Source organism: Hordeum vulgare, chromosome 1H, assembly GCF_904849725.1.
Source record: "Hordeum vulgare subsp. vulgare chromosome 1H, MorexV3_pseudomolecules_assembly, whole genome shotgun sequence".
NCBI classification, from domain to species: domain Eukaryota; kingdom Viridiplantae; phylum Streptophyta; class Magnoliopsida; order Poales; family Poaceae; genus Hordeum; species Hordeum vulgare.
The window spans coordinates 456,363,127-456,380,881 of NC_058518.1; the positions used below are offsets into that span (position 1 = coordinate 456,363,127).

The following is a 17,755-nucleotide window of genomic DNA, read 5'->3' on the forward strand; positions in this document are numbered from 1 at the left end:
GGATTAATCCAATGGACAATGGTAAGTGTTGTTCAGTAGGTCCTACACTTGACTACTGTATGTGTGCACCGGAGGAGTACATGCACCATTCATGCAAGCTTTTAATTTGCACCTGCGTGTGTCTCCATTTGCACAGTAGTATTAGTGGAACGCAAACTTGAAGTGAAAATGCATGTGCCAGTACACAGTACAACGTCTCACTATAGCAGTGTCCAAATGTTTGCCAAGAACTATAGAGAAAATAACGAATGACAATGACACGAAAATGGAGAGATTCTTTACAATGGAAGATCAAATTTAATTAAATACTCAATTGATTAACCTCAAATCTTGCGGTTATGTCACCATGGAGGGTAATATCTGGGACGTACATGAACAAAACAGCAGCTAGCACTGATGATCAATCGTTCAGTTCCCAAGACTTCGACCGATGTTCAAATCTCAATTACCATTTGCCGACTGGCACATACTTACTCAGCTACTCACTGACCTAGGTAGCAGCTAAAATCACAAGGACTCGATCGAGACGACAAGAAGAAATTAAAACAAGAAAAGGGAGAAGCGTAGTGAAACAACGAAATGGCAAGAGAAATATAGCTCAAACCATGCAAATTAATTAAGCGCGATCGATGTATACATTACCGACACGTACGTAGGGAAGCAAATACGATCGACAAGGAGGGATCGGAGGTCTCTTGTCGGCGAGGTGATTGACTCTACTATACTCGGGAGGTGCTTGGTGCAGCAGTGACGCTACTCCCTTCCGCCTGGGCGCCGGTGGGTGACGACGGTAGTGGCGAAGCCGCCGCGGTGCCGGTGCCGGTGCCACTTTGCTCTCCTCCTTCGCCGCGGGCCAGGACAGCCGCGGCGGCCGACGACGAGCTCGTCCCCTCCCCGGAAGCGGCAGCGGGCGTGCGCTTGCGCTTCTTCTTCTCGTAGGGTATGCCCCTGGCCTTGGCCTGGCCGTCGCGGACCTCGCGGAGGTAGATCCGCACGGCGCGCGCGGCGAAGGGGTTGGACTCGGGCGCGTGGCCGCTCTCCTCGTACGCGGCGCGGAGGCGGCCGATGAGGGCGTCGAGGGAGCCCCAGGCCTGGCGGAGTGGGCAGGGGCAGGGCGCGGGCGGGCTGGGCTGGCCGTAGTGCGCGCAGCCGGACGCGTGCACCTTGGTCTTGCCGAACTGGTCGAGGTACTTGAGGAACTCGATGACGTGCGCGCCGCTGCAGCGCGCCAGCGTCAGCGGGGGGCGGTGGTTGCGCAGGTACTGCAGGAACGTGTTCCAGTCCCGCCGCTTCTGCGACTCGTACCTGCTCAGCTGCTGCGGCTGCGGCTGCGGGGGAGCCACGGCCACCGGCACCTGCTGCGCCTGCGCGTCGGCCGCGCAGGAGGACGGAGGGCCGGCGGTGCCGGGGGAGTCCATGATCCGGCTTGGCTTGGCTTGGGCGCTTAGCTAGCCCGCCGCCGCGCGCGGCTGGAGCGGGCGATCTGGCAGGGAGGGGGTAGTGGAGACGCGCGCGCGCGGGGGGCGGGGGGATGGGCCGAGAGCGACGTTGGCGGGGAGGTGAACCTGGGTTCTAGTGAAGTGAGGGGGACGGACGACGACGGAGGTGTGATGCCTGAAGGTGATAGCTGGGGAGTGGAGGGGAGCGGAGCGGAGGGTGTGGGGGCCGGCCAGCATTCACGTGGTTGGTGGCCCCCGGCCGTCGCCCCAACAATTCCCTACGCGCGTACTCACTCCCGTATGAAGGAACAGCGCTACTACCGGAGCAAGTATACGTACTAGTGCATGTGCGTACGTGTAGGGAACTACAGAGACTGGAGGCGCTGTTGCATGGCCAGCCAGCCAGCGGCCGATCGATGTGGTTCGTTCGTGTGCGTCGAATTTGGCAGCGCTGAGGTTGTGCCGTGTCCAACAGTAGCAGGTGTCGGCTGGCCGGACGAGGATGTAATGACCAGTACCATGGTAACATGGTTTTGCTATTACTTGTTGGCAGGACAGCGGCATCTTTAGCCCATGAGAGTTCGATTATTTCTGTATTTATTACATGATTTTCTATAGAGACGTTTTCATCGACTATGCGACCTCTATAATAACTTTATCAATCTCAAAATAATATGCCGGCCTAATCTCTCGGAGGTGCTCATAGTATAAAATTTATGTGTGTGTTTGTAGAGATGAATGGATGTGCGTATCTGAACGCATGCGTTTATACCGTGTTCTAAAAAAAATCCACTTGTCAGAATGGAATAGTTACCAAACTATTCGTTTTAATAAGGATAAAATATATTTATGTGTGTATCTGAATCACATCAGTCTTCTTAGTGGCAACATATGTATAGGTAATGAAAGATAAAGCTTTTTTGTATTTTAAAATAAACCATCAAGTAAAGTACTTTGAAGTGTGTTATTATGTGAGAAATTAGACCATGATTCGTAAGTTTACTATTGGCATCTCTAGTAATATCATGTCACGCAAAAACAATACAAATATGTTATTTGACCGATCCAGAATATATAGGTTAGGTGGTACACTCATAAATCTAAAACACCAGCATCCACTCCATCAACTGTCTAATACTCTACTAGAAATGGCCGGAACCCTTCACAACAACTAAATATATTGTGTAGTAAGCTAAAGTTCATTGTATAGATTATAATATGTGCCTCCTTGGGCCAGCCTTTTTTTGGGCCGGACTTTACTAAAACCCCGAGACCGAACCAGCCCCAAGTTAGAAACAATACTATATTTGTACTTGAAAATAGCAAATTTATCAAAGCATATCGGTACACCATCAAACATATTTCTTTGAAATCCCATCTTTTTAGCTTTTTCGTTGTTGTGGCGCTTCGAGGCTAAAATTTGAGCATGAGCCTGCCTCCCTTGTCGGGATTTGGGTTCATACCATGGGTTGGGTGCCCATGTTCCAATTTAGTTCTTTGAGACATGATTGTAAACATAAACCATAGCTAGTTATCTAACCTTTTTATCCTAGTATGTATAATGCATCATTGTTTTGTATTTTTGTGTCACTAGGCATATTTCGCAATTGTGATCTACTCCATTTAATGCACACCGGTTTCAGTATTGTTCATTCACCTGAACAAGCCAGTGATAGACAAAATTGAATGAGGGCCCAATATACATCTATAGGTAAATGATATCTCCATGATAACAATGTGATGATCGTATGGTTGTTAGTGAGCCAAGTAAATCTAACGGTTAAAAACAAATTTGTTGATGTGGCTTGTCATGATTTTGTGAGAGTAGAAAACAACTAATAATAATTTTTAAAAGGAGGATCAACCCACAACATCAACATCCATTGATGCGCACAACCATATACTAATGATTACACGACAACCAAGCAAAGCCCATAATCATTGTCATGCTAATCTTCTTAAGAAATAATTATGAAAATAGAAATCCAAGGCCATTCACAAATGAATCTGTCTCAAGATAGTATCTTCACGAACCATATGACACACGAACCTATGACGTTTGACCGAACAACGAGTAAAAACATTATTATTGCTTGCTAGTGATGTCTGTCTATAGAAGATAATTAATATAGATTGTGTGGACCCATAGTGCTGCATTTTCAGATGTACCAAAGTTGGGGCTTGTGGAAACTTGTTGGCGCCGGAACGACCCAAGGCAACCAAGGAGCGGTACTGGTATCACACGATAAAACAAGAATCAATCATTTGCAACATTAGCGCCTTTTCCTTCTCGATATCACTCCAAAGTTGCGAAATTGGAATATTGGTGCAAGACCGTCAACTGACGTCCTTTCCACAGGAGAAAAAGGAGTCAATAATTTTGAAAATTTTGGCAATGCGACCACATCTTCTTCTCCCAGTTCCAGATGTTCTCCCTCTAGTCTCTGCTATAATCATCATCCATGCAGCCCACCTGTGAGCAACCTAGCTAGCCTAACATTTCCATATGTGTTCACTCAATTCGGAGGGAGGGACCAAGCGTACGTCCATGCATGCAGCTCGTTTCCTTGGCCGGCCGTCTCGTGCGCGTCGCTGCTTCGATGAAACAAGTGTGTGTCGTGATCATACGTACAGTGGTCCATTGCACTGCGGGTACACCTTCCTCCCACCTGAACTATTTAAGCTGGCTCAAGCACGATCGACCATGCATGCATGTAACCATGAGTGTGCCCGTGCAAATTACAAGATAATAAATAGATTCATCGACATGTTTAACCTTCAATTCTATCACGATCCTACGATTGGAGATCCTATCCCCGGCCGGGCACGGCTGCAGGATACCGACCGTACGTGACAGCCTTGATCGACGACACCTGTCATGCCTCGCCTAATCGTCTGCCTTAAACCTTCATTGCATGTGTGAACGATCGAAGCAAACGTAGATAGAGTAATTAACAGTGCCATCGGCCCAGTTAAACCATGTCGCGTACCTTTGTATCCCGGTCGAAAGAGACGGGAAAGCAGCCCGGGAACGAGAGCCGTCGCAGTCCGGAATGAACTTTGGATTGGGTTACGTCAGAGATGGATCGATTGCCCGATCGAGATCGGACCGGATCGAGGCTAGTGGCCGGCTTTTACCTCTGCTTTCGCCGAGCACTAGCTTGATGCTTGATTAATTGGCGATTATTTTAGCAGCCCAACGTACTGCTCTGGAGATTTTGCTTGGAAAAACTGCGAAGGCGACGGCCAGATTTGCCCGTCGCAACCGTCGGTCGTCTGAGTGTGTACGACGACCAGACCACGGACCGAAAATCACATGCGCGTCGGCCTCAGGTGCAGACGGGAGCGTGGGGTGTTGGGCGCGCGCCTCATGTGGATCAGTTTGACCGTGGGGACGTGGGATAAGGTAGCTGCGTCCTAACCGCAGACCAGACCGTGCGCCTCATGATATGCACACCACAAGGTGACGTTCCAAGAGGGAGAAGGGTCACGCAGCCGGGCTTGACAAATTCGACTCTTTAAACCTCCACGGACACATCCAGCCATGTCTACAGTGCCGAGCAACCCTTTATTTGGTTTGCCACATATCCACACAAACTAGTTGTGATTTCTTTAATCCATACTCCCTCCGTTCCTAAATATAAGTCTTTCTAGAGGTTTTACTAATGGATTACATACAGATGTATATAGACATATTTTAGATCATAGATTCACTTATTTTGCTCCGTATGTAGACACCCAGTGAAATATCTTAAAAGACATATATTTAGGTACGGAGGGAGTACAATTCATGCATGTCCACGACATATTTATTAGGATTCAATAGTTCAAAATAAATGCAAAAAAGCAAAACAAATCATATGTTCACAATCAGAACATGTCAAAATAAAATCAAAATCCAAGCATGGCGGATCATTAGTTGGACAGATCACTCGCTGGACACCATCAATGTTGTATGCTTCGCGTCTATCATTGCCTCCTACTCCATGTGCATATATATTTGCTGCATGCTCCTCCTGCATCCTTGCCTCCTGTTATGTTGCTGCCATAGCCGCCTCGTACTCTTTGCGTTCGTTGATCTTTTTCATGCCCACATGCCGCTTATTTGTTGGAAATATGAGTAATTTACCAAAGGATTTTATTAAAAGAAAAGCTAGGAAAAACATAATCATCATAATTAAGACGGAAGAAGGCATGCTATATAGAGATGAAAAGACAAAAGACATGTGCACGTAGGATCCAGAAAAGAGCATATGTATAATCGTTCTACAAAGACAAGGTATCATATGGAGTAATGAGTAGAAACGGAACATATCTAGCAGAGAAGCTATAGCAAAAAGGGGTGATAGGAATTCAAAGAAGAAGCACATGAGTACGTACTGAGTTGCAGCAGCAGGAGGATTGGTGTTGGCGTTGTCGTTGGCCATGGTACCGAAGAGGTGGTCGACGTCGGGGAAGTAGTCGTCGTCCGGGAAGAGATCGTCGGTGTCCGTGATGGAAGCCAGTAGTCGCGCAGAGCGCTCCCCAAAAACCTTATCGCCCTTCTCCCGTACAAGACCCGAAGAGACGGAGTTTCGGAGGCCTACTGTCCCGACGAACGGTGCACGCCGCAGGACGGGATGAGGAAGAACGTAGCAGCAGCACAGAGAGAAGAACCGGTGGCGAGTGGGAACTTCTGATGCGTTCTCTGGAGAGGAGCGACCTCTCTTTTATAGGCGCAGGAGAAGGAGGCGAGAGGCCAGCGACGGGATGTGAAGTGAACAGACGCGACGAAACTGCTGCGTGTGCTTTCAATATCCACTACCGCAGAAAACGTTCAGATTCTCCGAGTGGCCTTTCATATACCAGTCGTGCGTGGCAAAAATTTAGTTCGGCTCGTTCCCGCAACCCGCGGCACGTCGTGACGAGACGAGGCGGGCGGCGGAGGAGGAGGAGCGCGCGTGTATATCTCTCTTGTTTTCAAGCTCATACATGTGTGGAAACATCCTCCCTTATAAGGAGGTCCAACTCTCACTAAACTAGCGATGTGGGACTAAACATTTCCACCTCTTGCCTTGCACAAATGGATTGTGTGGTCCTCTAGGATTTATTAAGAATTATATATTGGGCTGGCCCAAACAATTGAATAAAATTCCAGCAATCCCCCACCAGATCCCAGAGGCACACAAAAATTGCCTTTGGTTCCAAAACTCTGTTTTATATACCGATACTGCACTGGAGACTGTTAAGTTGAACTTCCACCTAGATCTCTATGCTACACTAGTAAGCAACTTGAACAGTGGACTAGGCCTTGAACTGCAAGTTTTCTGCGAAACTAGATTCACACAGAGGTTTGATCGATACTAGGCTACCGTAGGACTTCCCCGCGGGTGGAGCTTATGTGTCATACTCCGAGACCTTTCATGAGTTTACTAGAGAGCACCCTACTCTCATAGATTGCGACGTTAACAATAAGACTCATATAGGTATGTTCTTCAAAAGATATTCTGCAGGATAATATCTCTGCTTCAAAAAGCCACTTAGAACATATTAAGATGTACATCAACCTGCCATGCAGTTTAGGAAAGTATTGCATCTTCATGGATTGGTATTATTAATGATAAGGATACTTTCCTCTCAGTTGACCAACAGCTTGTCTTCCACATCTAATTCACGGGATCTCCGATCACAAAGAATAGGTTACCACTGTGAACAACTCAAATTGTGGGTCTCATACCCATCTCCCTCGATGCATTTTCTATCACATTACGTGATAGACCCTTAGTAAACGGATCTGCCAGATTTTTAGATGTTTGGATATAATCCAATGCAATAACTCCAGAGTTTCTCATTTTCCTGACAAATTTTAACCTTCTCTAAATGTGTCTTGATGACTTCATGTTATCCTTTGAGCTGCTCACTTTCATGATCACATTTTGATTGTCGCAGTTCATAAGGATACCAGGTACTGGTTTCTCAACAACCGGCAAGTCACTCAAGAGCCGACGAAGCCAATCTGCTTCGACCATAGCTCTTTCTAGTGATGTGAGTTCTGCTTCCATTGTTGACCTTGTTAAGATTGTTTACTTGCAAGACTTCCAAGAAACAACGCCACCTCCAAGAGTGAATACATATCCGCTAGTGGCCTTTATCTCATCAGCATCAAAGATCCAGTTTGAATCACTATACCCTTCAAGCACCTTTGGGTTTCCAGTATAGTGAATTCCATAATTTGCAGTGCCTTTCAAATAACGCAGAAGTCTCTCTAGAGCTTTCCAATGCACATCTCCTGGTTTTGAGACAAACCGACTCACTTTGCTAACAGCAAAAGAGATGTCAGGTCTTGTAGCACTGGCTAAGTACATAAGCGAGCCAATAATCTGAGAATATTTCAATTGATCTCTAGCAATTCTTCAATTCTTTCGAAGCAGCACGCTCGCATCATATGGTGTGGGAGAGGACTTGCGGTCACTATACCCAAAGCGACTCAAGATCTTTTCCACATAATGAGATTGACGCAATGTAATCCCACCATCTTTGTCTCTCAATAACTTGATGTTCATAATGACATCAGCCACTCCTAAATCCTTCATCTCAAAACATTGAGATAGGAAATCCTTGACCTCTTTAATAACATTTAGATTTGTTCCGAAAATCAGTATGTCATCAACATACAAGCAAAGGATAACTCCCTCGCCCCCACCATGGCGATAGTACACACATTTATCAGCTTCGTTTACTACAAAGCCTGCAGTAGTTAGAGTTCTTTCAAACTTCTCATGCCACTGCTTTGGTGCTTGCTTAAGTCCATATAGAGATTTCAGCAACTTTCATACTTTCCCTTCCTGACCATGTACTACAAACCCATCTGGTTGTTCCATGTAAATTTCCTCATCCAACTCTCCATTTAGGAAAGCAGTCTTAACATCCATTTGATGAACGATAAGACCATGTGAGGCGGCTAGTGAAAGTAGTACTCGAATAGTGGTCAGTCGAGCCACGGGTGAGTAAGTATCAAAGAAGTCTTCACCTTCCTTTTGGGTATAACCCTTAGCCACGAGCCGTGCCTTGTACTTTTCGATAGTACCATCAGGCCTAAGCTTTTTCTTGAATACCCATTTGCATCCTATAGGTTTGCACCCATAAGGACGATCAGTGATCTCCCAAGTTTCATTTGCCAAGATGGAATCCATCTCACTACGGACTGCCTCCTTCGAGTAGTCAGCATCTTCAGACGCATAGGCCTCTGAAATAGAACTGGGAGTGTCATCTATGAGATACACAAGAAAATCATCACCAAAGGACTTTGCAGTCCTCTGTCTTTTGCTCCTGGTAGGAACTTCATTGTTCTCCTCCACAATATTTTCAAAGTGTTTCGTCGAAATGATAGGTTCAGTAAATGTGACTAATTCATGGTTTGATTAATTAGGCATCTCCTGATTAGGTGAGGTAGCTGTATCCTTCATGGGAAAGATATTTTCGAAGAAAGTTGCATCATTCGACTCCATGATTGTACCGACATGCATGTCAGATACCTCAGATTTTACAACCAAGAATCTATATCCAATGCTATGAAAAGCATATCCCAGAAAACACAATCCATAGTTTTTGGTCCTAGCTTGCGCTTCTTTGGGATTGGCACATTGACTTTTGCCAAACAACCCCAGGTTCGTAGATAAGAGAGTTTTAACCTTTTCTTTTCCCATTCCTCGAATGGAGTTATCTCTTTGTTCTTTGTGGGAACTCGATTTAGGACATGACATGCAGTCAATATCGCCTCCCCCCACCATGCCTTGGAGAGACCCGATGTGTCTAACATGGCATTAACCAAATCAGTTAGAGTGCGGTTCTTTCTTTCGGCTATCCCATTTGATTGAGGTGAATAGGGAGGCGTCCTCTCATGGACTATACCATGTTCCGCACAAAAGGAATCAAATTCATTTGAGAAATACTCTCCACCACGATCGGACCTAAGCCTCTTGATCTTTCGATCAAGTTGGTTTTCTGCTTTAGCTTTATAGATCTTGAAAAATTTCAAAGCCTCATCCTTAGATTTCAAAAGATACACTCGGCAGTATCTAGTGGAGTCATCAATTAGTGTCATGAAACATTTCTTTCCACCTTTTGTCAAAATACCATTCATTTGACATAGATCTGAATGTATGAGTTGTAGTGGTGCAAGATTCCTCGTTTCGACACTCGTGTGAGACTTACGAGGTTGTTTGGCTTGCACACAAACTTGACACTTAGATCCCTTGACGGTGTTAAAGCTAGGGATTAAGTTCAATTTGACTAGTCGCGACATGCAACCAAAGTTAACATGACAAAGACGTGAATGCCACACATTTGATTCACTATTGTTATAAACATGATTAACAACTTTATTGCAAACGTCTTCCAAGGATAAACGAAACATGCCTCCTGACTCGTAGCCCTTACCAACAAAAGTTCCATACTTGGATATTACAAATTTATTAGACTCAAAGACAAGCTTGTAGCCATCTCTACACAAAAGAGATCCGCTAACAAGATTTTTATTCACGGAGGGGACATAATGCACGTTCTTCAGCCGCACGATCTTTCCCGAAGTAAACTTCAGATCGACCGTGCCAACACCACGAACAGAAGCACGTGAACCGTTGCCCATCAGGACGTTGGAAGTCCCTGCAGACTGATAAGATGAAAACATGAAAATATCACCGCATATATGCATATTAGCACCCGTGTCAATTAACCAATCAGGAAAATGACATACTGAAAGAATAGTGGGTAATATACCATACCCAACATCCTCCACGTCAGTGTCAGCAATGATGACATTAGCAGACTTGCCGCCTTTCCCATGTTGACGCTTGTCATAACGGTTAGGGCAGTTAGGTGCCCAATGATCAGGATCTCCGCACACATGACAAACACCTTTCTTCTTGTCATTCTTCTTCTTGAAGTTGGTGTGCTGTACAACCTTGTTCTTCCCATCGAACTTTGCTTTACCATGGAACCTGCCCTTGTTCTTGAAATTGTGGGGCTGGAAGTTTTTCTTCTGTACCAGATTGGCACTAGAACCTCCCTTAATAGCTCGAGCACGTGTGTCTTTTGCTCTCGCCTTTTCTTCCACATCAAGAGTACCTATGAGGTCCGAAACGGAAAACTCCTGTCTCTTATGCTTCAGTAAGGTAGCAAAGTTCCTCCATGAAGGAGGAAGTTTAGTGATGATGCCTCTGGCAACAAACTTGTCCGGTAGCATGCAATTAAAGTGCTCAAGTTCTCTTGCAAATGACTGTATTTCGTGAGCTTGCTCAATCACAGAGCGCTCTTCAGTCATCCTGTAGTCATAGAATTGTTCCATGATGTACAGCTCAGTGCCAGCATCCGTGACCCCAAACTTGGCCTCGAGTGCATCCCACATATCTTTTCCATTATCAATTGACGCATAAGCATCAACTATGTTATCACCAAGAACGCTCAAAAGAGCAGCCTTAAACAAGGTATCCATTTTCTGAAAGGCTAGCTCCTGTTGATCATCATGATCTCCTTCAGGTTTGCCAAGAGTGGCGTCATAGCAGCTCATGGTTTGAAACCATAGGACTGCTCTCACGCGCCACCTCTTATAGTGAACACCCTCAAACATAGGAGGTCTCATGGAAGCAGCAAAACCACTCGGGGTAAATTGCCTATAATAAGGTTTTTGGATTGTTGGAAATATGAGCAATTTACCAAAGGATTTTATTAAAAGAAAATCTAGGAAAAACATAATCATCATAACTAAGACGGAAGAAAGCATGCTATATAGAGATGAAAAGACAAAAGACATGTGCACGTAGGACCCAGAAAAGAGCATATGTATAACCGTTCTACAAAGACAAGGTATCATATGGAGTAATGAGTAGAAACGAAACATATCTAGCAGAGAAGCTATAGCAAAAAGGGGTGATAGGAATTCAAAGAAGAAGCACATGAGTACGTACTGAGTTGCAGCAGTAGGAGGATTGGTGTTGGCGTTGTCGTTGGCCATGGTATCGAAGAGGTGGTCGACGTCGGGGAAGTAGTCGTCGTCTGGGAAGAGATCGTCGGTGTCCGTGATGGAAGCCAGTAGTCGCGTGGAGCGGTCCCCAAAAACCTTATCGCCCTTCTCCCGTACAGGACTCGAAGAGACGGAGTTTCGGAGGCCTACTGTCTCGACGAACGGTGCACGCCACAGGACGGGATGAGGAAGAACGTAGCAGCAGCACAGAGAGAAGAACCGGTGGCGAGTGGGAACTTCTGATGCGTTCTCTGGAGAAGAGCGACCTCTCTTTTATAGGCGCAGGAGAAGGAGGCGAGAGGCCAGCGACGGGATGTGAAGCGAACAGACGCGACGAAACTGCGGCGTGTGCTTTCAATATCCACTACCGTAGAAAACGTTCAGATTCTCCGAGTGGCCTTTCATATACCAGTCGTGTGTGGCAAAAATTTAGTTCGGCTCGATCCGTAACCCGCAGCGCGTCGTGACGAGGCAGGCGGCGGAGGAGGAGGAGCGCGCGTGTATGTCTCTCTTGTTCTCAAGCTCATATATGTGTGGAAACATCCTCCCTTATAAGGAGGCCCAACTCCCACTAAACTAGCGATGTGGGACTAAACATTTCCACCTCTTGCCTTGCACAAATGGGCTGCGTGGACCTCTAGGATTTATTAGGAATTATATATTGAGCTGGCCCAAACAATTGGATAAAATGCCAACATTATTTGCATGCTCATCTAGGAGGATTTCGTCGTCAACATTGTCTTTCTTCACGTCTCGTGCAATTTGCAACCTCTTCTTCTCAAACTCAATCTCTTCAAAGGTTTTGTCCTTCCTTGTCGGTGATAGGGTGGAGGGGGTGCAGGCCCTAGGCACCGCGAGGGGGGTGGGAGGAATCTGCTGGTCAAGGTCCGCATCCGCTCCTTGCGACATCGCTTCGCTCTCCCGCTACCTCCGTCGTTGCTCCCTCGAGGCAATGTTCTTCGGCTTGCATGACATAACCGAGGACGAGACACCGACGGATGATGCCAACTCAGCCTTCGTCACGACGGTGGGGGTCAAGCTGGATGACATATAGGGTGGCGGATGAGGGCCGGCGGTGAGGATGGGGGAGCAAGCATGGCTGGTGGAGAGGGCTCGAATGCGGGAATTAGTGGAAGGCGCGCGAGGAGGTTGATGGGTTTGGTGAATTTGGTTTTATTTGTGATGGGTTCGGCTTGTTGGGTCTGCCGTGGCAGACGCATCTGGTCCTCCTCATATCCACCCTACATTTGGGCTAGACATGAGGGGTGCCAGTCAGTCTCGATGTTTGAGGCCCATTAGAGGCGTCCGTCTGGGTAGCCTTTTTTTATTGGGCAGTGACATGACCATCCTTTCGGGCGTTTCAGGGAGTTTTGAGGGCGTTTCAGGGGTTTTTGAGGTGCCCAGAGTGTACATGTTCTTTGGTTACATGACTTATCGAGATTGCTAGTGTTGGCAGGAAAAATCCTCGAAAACGCCAAAAATATAACGTGAGTTGTAGGCATGACAAACCTAACGTTTTTCATGGCAATTTGTTTTGATGCGATGCAGGCAAATTTAGTTAAAAAAACATTAATCATCCAAAAATAAATAAGTAAACATGTCTATGCTCGTTCACTAAGGCCAACTTCATTGCATGACCGCAAATGGACGCCCAGTTTGTCCGAATTTCGTCTGTTTGAGCAGGGCAATGGGCCGGCGTCCGGGCTCTTTTGTGTGTGTGTTGGCTGTGCGCCCAACGCGAGGATGCATCTCAGCCGCATCTTCTCTGGGCTACATGAGAATTTTGCAAATTTAAAATACGGATGTAGTTCCACGCCAGCGGCCCTAGTTCATGCCGGCAACAAAGCTAGCGACCGGTAAATAGATGTCAAACTACAAAATGATAAAGCCCGAAGTTTCACGCCGGCAACAAAGCCAACGGTCGACACAATAGGTCAATAGCCAGCCTTCAAAATAAACAAGTTTTGCACGCTCGCAACAAAGCCAGCGACCGGAAAACTAGCCATCCTTCAAAAGGACCATAGTTCAATGTCGCACGATGGAATCCTCCTTACTTCAGGCCGTCTTTTTAAAAAAATTGGTGGGGGGCCACTTATACAAAGTCTGTTGGAGAAGGTTTTTTGTCAAGATTTACAAAATAGCAAGTGAATGCAAATATACAAAGGTTGTTGGAGATGCTCTAAGTAGTTTGATTAACTCTTTGGTACTCTATGAAATATTTCTCCTAGGAAAATATTTTCCTCTAACGACTTTATGCTTGGAGATCGATTGATCTTTACTTTGCTGGACGGTCGATTGGCTTATGTGTCGAGAAAACGTGCTATTTGTCCTTTCTGTTGTAAGTAGTTCGATTGACTCTTTGGTGCCTCGTTAAGACTGATTATTCTTACGGTAGGAGGCAGCGTTTCCTTTAGTAGCAAGGCCATGTGGAGTGATCGTCAATTTTGTAACTTCGCAATTTCAATCGGTCTTTGGTAGGCATTGTGTGTCATGGTGTGAGTGTGGTGTGTTTTCGTTCTAATCGATGTTTCTTAAACAAAAATTGAAGCGAGGTCACTTCTCAACGCAATGATGTCATACAATGGAAAATAAATTTGGTATTTCTTGCGGGGTGGAATAAATATGCTAATATGACTAAGGGATTATGCATTCCACCTTGAAATGATGCAATCGTTTGGCAGCCCAAAAAATGCGAAAAATCTTCTGGATACTTGTCCGTTTGCATATCAGAAGGATAACTTTAACTTGGGATACTCCTTCAAAAAAATAACTTTAACAAAGGATACTTGTTGTCGACGACTCGACCTTCCTGATGCCTTTTTCTTTTTGTAAAATGACCTTCTGATGTGAGTCTTCTTGGTAAGTGAAAACGATTCCCCTGAACAATCGATAATCACGATGCGTTCATCATCACGGTTGTGTGTCATGCCTCTCCCTACCTACGGGGATATCACCATCACGTTGTTTGCAATAACCACGTTCATTGTTTTAATGAAATCTTCACTTAAACTGTCTTATACCTTATACCCTCTACTTTCACTTGTTCGCCTCCATTGCTTGGATGCTGATCCCCGAGCACCATCCCGTACTTGCGCCCCGCCTCTTTTCCTCCTCCTCCTCCCCCTCCTTCTCTCTCATCCCTCTTCCTTTAACCTGGCACACTCCTTTTCCCCTTTGCAGGTCGCGGCCATGGCGGCCGACGAGCACTTCCTTCGACGCTCTCATTCTCCACCCAACATGGTCGACCTTACAAGCCTATGCCACCGTCCTCAGGAAGCCCGACTTTTGCCCCCCTTGCCCCCTCTCCTGCACTTCGCACGCGCGGCCTTGAGGCGTGACAACACAATACGAAGGCAAGAGTATGCACCCCCGCCGACCCCCGACGATTCGTAACATTGCTCTAAGACAAGTTTCTGTAAGAACAACATTGTTACAAATGGCGGCGATGCGTTAATGTTACTGCGACACGGACATATTTCTGCAACCTGACCTCTGTTATAAAGGTTTTCTGCAATGTTAGCTTTGCTATAGTGCTAAAGGTGACTATAACGACCGCCGGCCGCCACCTAGCACGCGTTTAAAAGTAACCTCATGTTCTAGCTCTTCATCGTGTCCGTGCGCAGTTTGCTGTGCGATGAGACGGCGACAGAGGATAAACCCCAGCGTCCGAAGCAGGGCAGCCGGCCAGCCCGGTCGGCTTTGACGCGAGACGGGAGCCAGCAGGTGCGTTGCACCCCGCACGAAACGACCCGGGAGCTGAACGGATAGGAGGGCGTACGCCGGATCGATCGACACCGGCGGGGGGTGGGCGCCATGCACCGGCAGCGCATGGCCCTGGCGACCTGGACCCAGCCGATCCGCCGAGGCCGGAGCCTATCGCGTCATTTCGCTCGACGATCGACCGACGGGGACGTCGCGAGCCACATACTCCTACATGTGTCCCTCGTGAGTGAGCTACAGTTGCGTACGAGACTGCCTGCCTGTAATGATGGCACACGGCCGACCCCGACCTTGCCTAATTTCTTCTGTCTTATCGTGCATTCGGTTTGGTTTCTTGTTGCACACAGGAGCAATAATTGGCTCCGATGGCCGCACTCCTACGTGCCATCCGCGAAGTTTGGGGATTAGCGTGTTCACAAGCTGATTCACAAGGCAGAGAAAATAGTGTCGCACCGTGGCGTGTGCAGGTGGAATCAGGGCCCGTAGCCCAACCCTGACTGCGAGAACTTTACTGTGCATTAATTTGTGAATTTTGCTGTCTCGGGCTTCATATATGAACTCATATAAAGCTAGTTAGAGCAACTTTAATGGGACGGTCCATTTCATCCGTCGTCGTACGTTTGGGTCGGTGCGGACACAAAAGACTGCTCGACGCGTCGACCTATTTTAAAAACATGTCCGTTCCGCGTCCGCGCCGATCCATTTTCGATCCAAATTTGGGACTGAAATGCGTCGGCGCAGACGGCGAGCTCCCTCGGCGTCTGCCCCAACCATCGCGGTCAACATAATTTATGATGACCGTCCTCCTCGGACCCATGCGTCAGCGACCGTGGTCGGCCTTTTCTAATCCGAGTGTGCGGTGGGGTTCGACCATCTGCTTCCAAAACCCTCCCCCGTCCCCATCTCGCTACCCCTCTGTTTCCTCGTCGACGACCCAACAGCCATGGACAACGACGACAACCTCGTTGTCTATGTCCACGTGATGCTTCCAGAGGAGGTCGCTTACCTGCAAGCTAAGAGGGCGATGCACCAGGCGCACGAGCGCGCCCGTGCTACGTCCGGCTTCTTCCAGAACACCCTCGTCGTTCACCCCCGCGCGCTTCTTCCGGAGGAGGCTGTCTACCTTCATGCTAAGATGGCGCTGCGCCTGGCGAACGAGCGCGCATGTGCTGCGCCACCGCCGACAGCAGCACTACCCGCGCCGGCACAGCCTGCCCCCCGCTCCAGCACAGTCCGACCTCGCCGCCGTCGCCGAGGACGCCTAGGGTTTTTTCTTTTTCATTTATAATGTAACGCGTGGACTCTCATCAGTCTTCGTGACCGGCTTTTTTAATGTTAACTTATGCATGTTTTTCGCACGCCGGCAAAAAAGAGTCTAGCCAGCGTTGGGCGTATGCGCCGACCCAAACGTCGAAATGAACGTTCGTGTCCGTCTAACCGACCCAAACGGACAAAAAGCAAAATAAAAATCGCCGTCCGTTTAGGTCGACCCGTTGAAGTTGCCCTTACAAGTCTCAAGCATGGAGAGGGCATGGATGCACACAAGCTTGTAAAATTTGGTCAAACAGTATGGTGAGGTAATTAAATGAGGACCCCGATATTGGCCAAACGTCAGGTCTGAAGAAATCCTAGCACGAACGTGTCGGTCACGGAATGGTGTGTTTGTAATTTGTTTTTATTTATTTCTTTTCTTTAATACGCATGAAAGCGTACTATTGCATTGATAGGTAGAGTTGGTTACAAGGGTACCTATGTGAACTATGGGACAAACAAGTATAACAAAATGTTGCCATTGATTAAAAAAAGGGACTGCTAGGCATCCACCGATGGATTTGTAGTAATCATCCATCACCTTTTTAGCCGTTCGATGTACCCGCATTGTCGTGGTTTTTTCACGGCAGATGTCCTCGTGAAAGGACTTGATACTGGAGCCATCGCACCTTGGTGGCGACTCAAAGGGGTTAATCAGGAGAGGCACGGCGATTTACCCAGGTTCGGCCCCTCGAGAGGAGGTAATAGCCTACGTCCTGCTTTTGTGTGTATTGATATGGATTTGATTACAAGGAAGGCGTAACTCGCCTAAACCTAGCACTCGATGATTTCTAACCTGTCCTCTGTCCCCCAGGACCTCGCCTTTATATACAGGTCGATTCCCTAGGATTTACAAGGATTCCTTCCTTTCTACAACTCGTGACCATTGCGGTCTCTAAATCGCCATCTTCCAAGGCTGGGAGACCCGCCAAGAGCCATAATCGTCGTGCGACCTTGATTCGGCTAAAATGAGGCCCAACTAAACACTTAGATGAATCGCCCGATGGATAACCCGGCCCAACTAGGGCGGGTCATCCCCAGGTTACATCCCCAACATTAGGCTCCAAATTGAGTTGAACCTTTCTTCTTCACGCCAATACCTCTGCTCCATTGAAGGCGATTCATTCCCTATTTTTCTTCATCTGTCAAAAAATTGCACACCCGCCATCGCCTTTGGGCACTGACAATCCCTTAAGTCGCCAGATCATTACTAACTGGCCTTTTTCTTATTCCTCTTTTTTCGGGAAGACCGCCACAACTCCAACGGATCTTTAGCGCATTGTTA

The 17,755-nt window shown here is 47.2% G+C and overlaps 1 protein-coding gene across 1 annotated transcript; it reads right to left on the reverse strand.

Moving 5' to 3' along the window:
• Positions 1 to 277: 277 nt before the first annotated feature.
• On the reverse strand, positions 278 to 1,589 carry LOC123444893 (protein G1-like8). The gene has a single exon (XM_045121778.1). It carries the CDS (start codon positions 1,416 to 1,418, stop codon positions 720 to 722), a length of 699 nt encoding a protein of 232 aa, XP_044977713.1. The 5' UTR covers positions 1,419 to 1,589; the 3' UTR covers positions 278 to 719.
• Positions 1,590 to 17,755: the final 16,166 nt, after the last annotated feature.

What these genes read in the sequence shown, in the direction of transcription:
- LOC123444893 (XM_045121778.1), bottom strand. Translation starts at nt 1,418, where the DNA reads ATGGACTCCCCCGGCACCGCCGGCCCTCCGTCCTCCTGCGCGGCCGAC.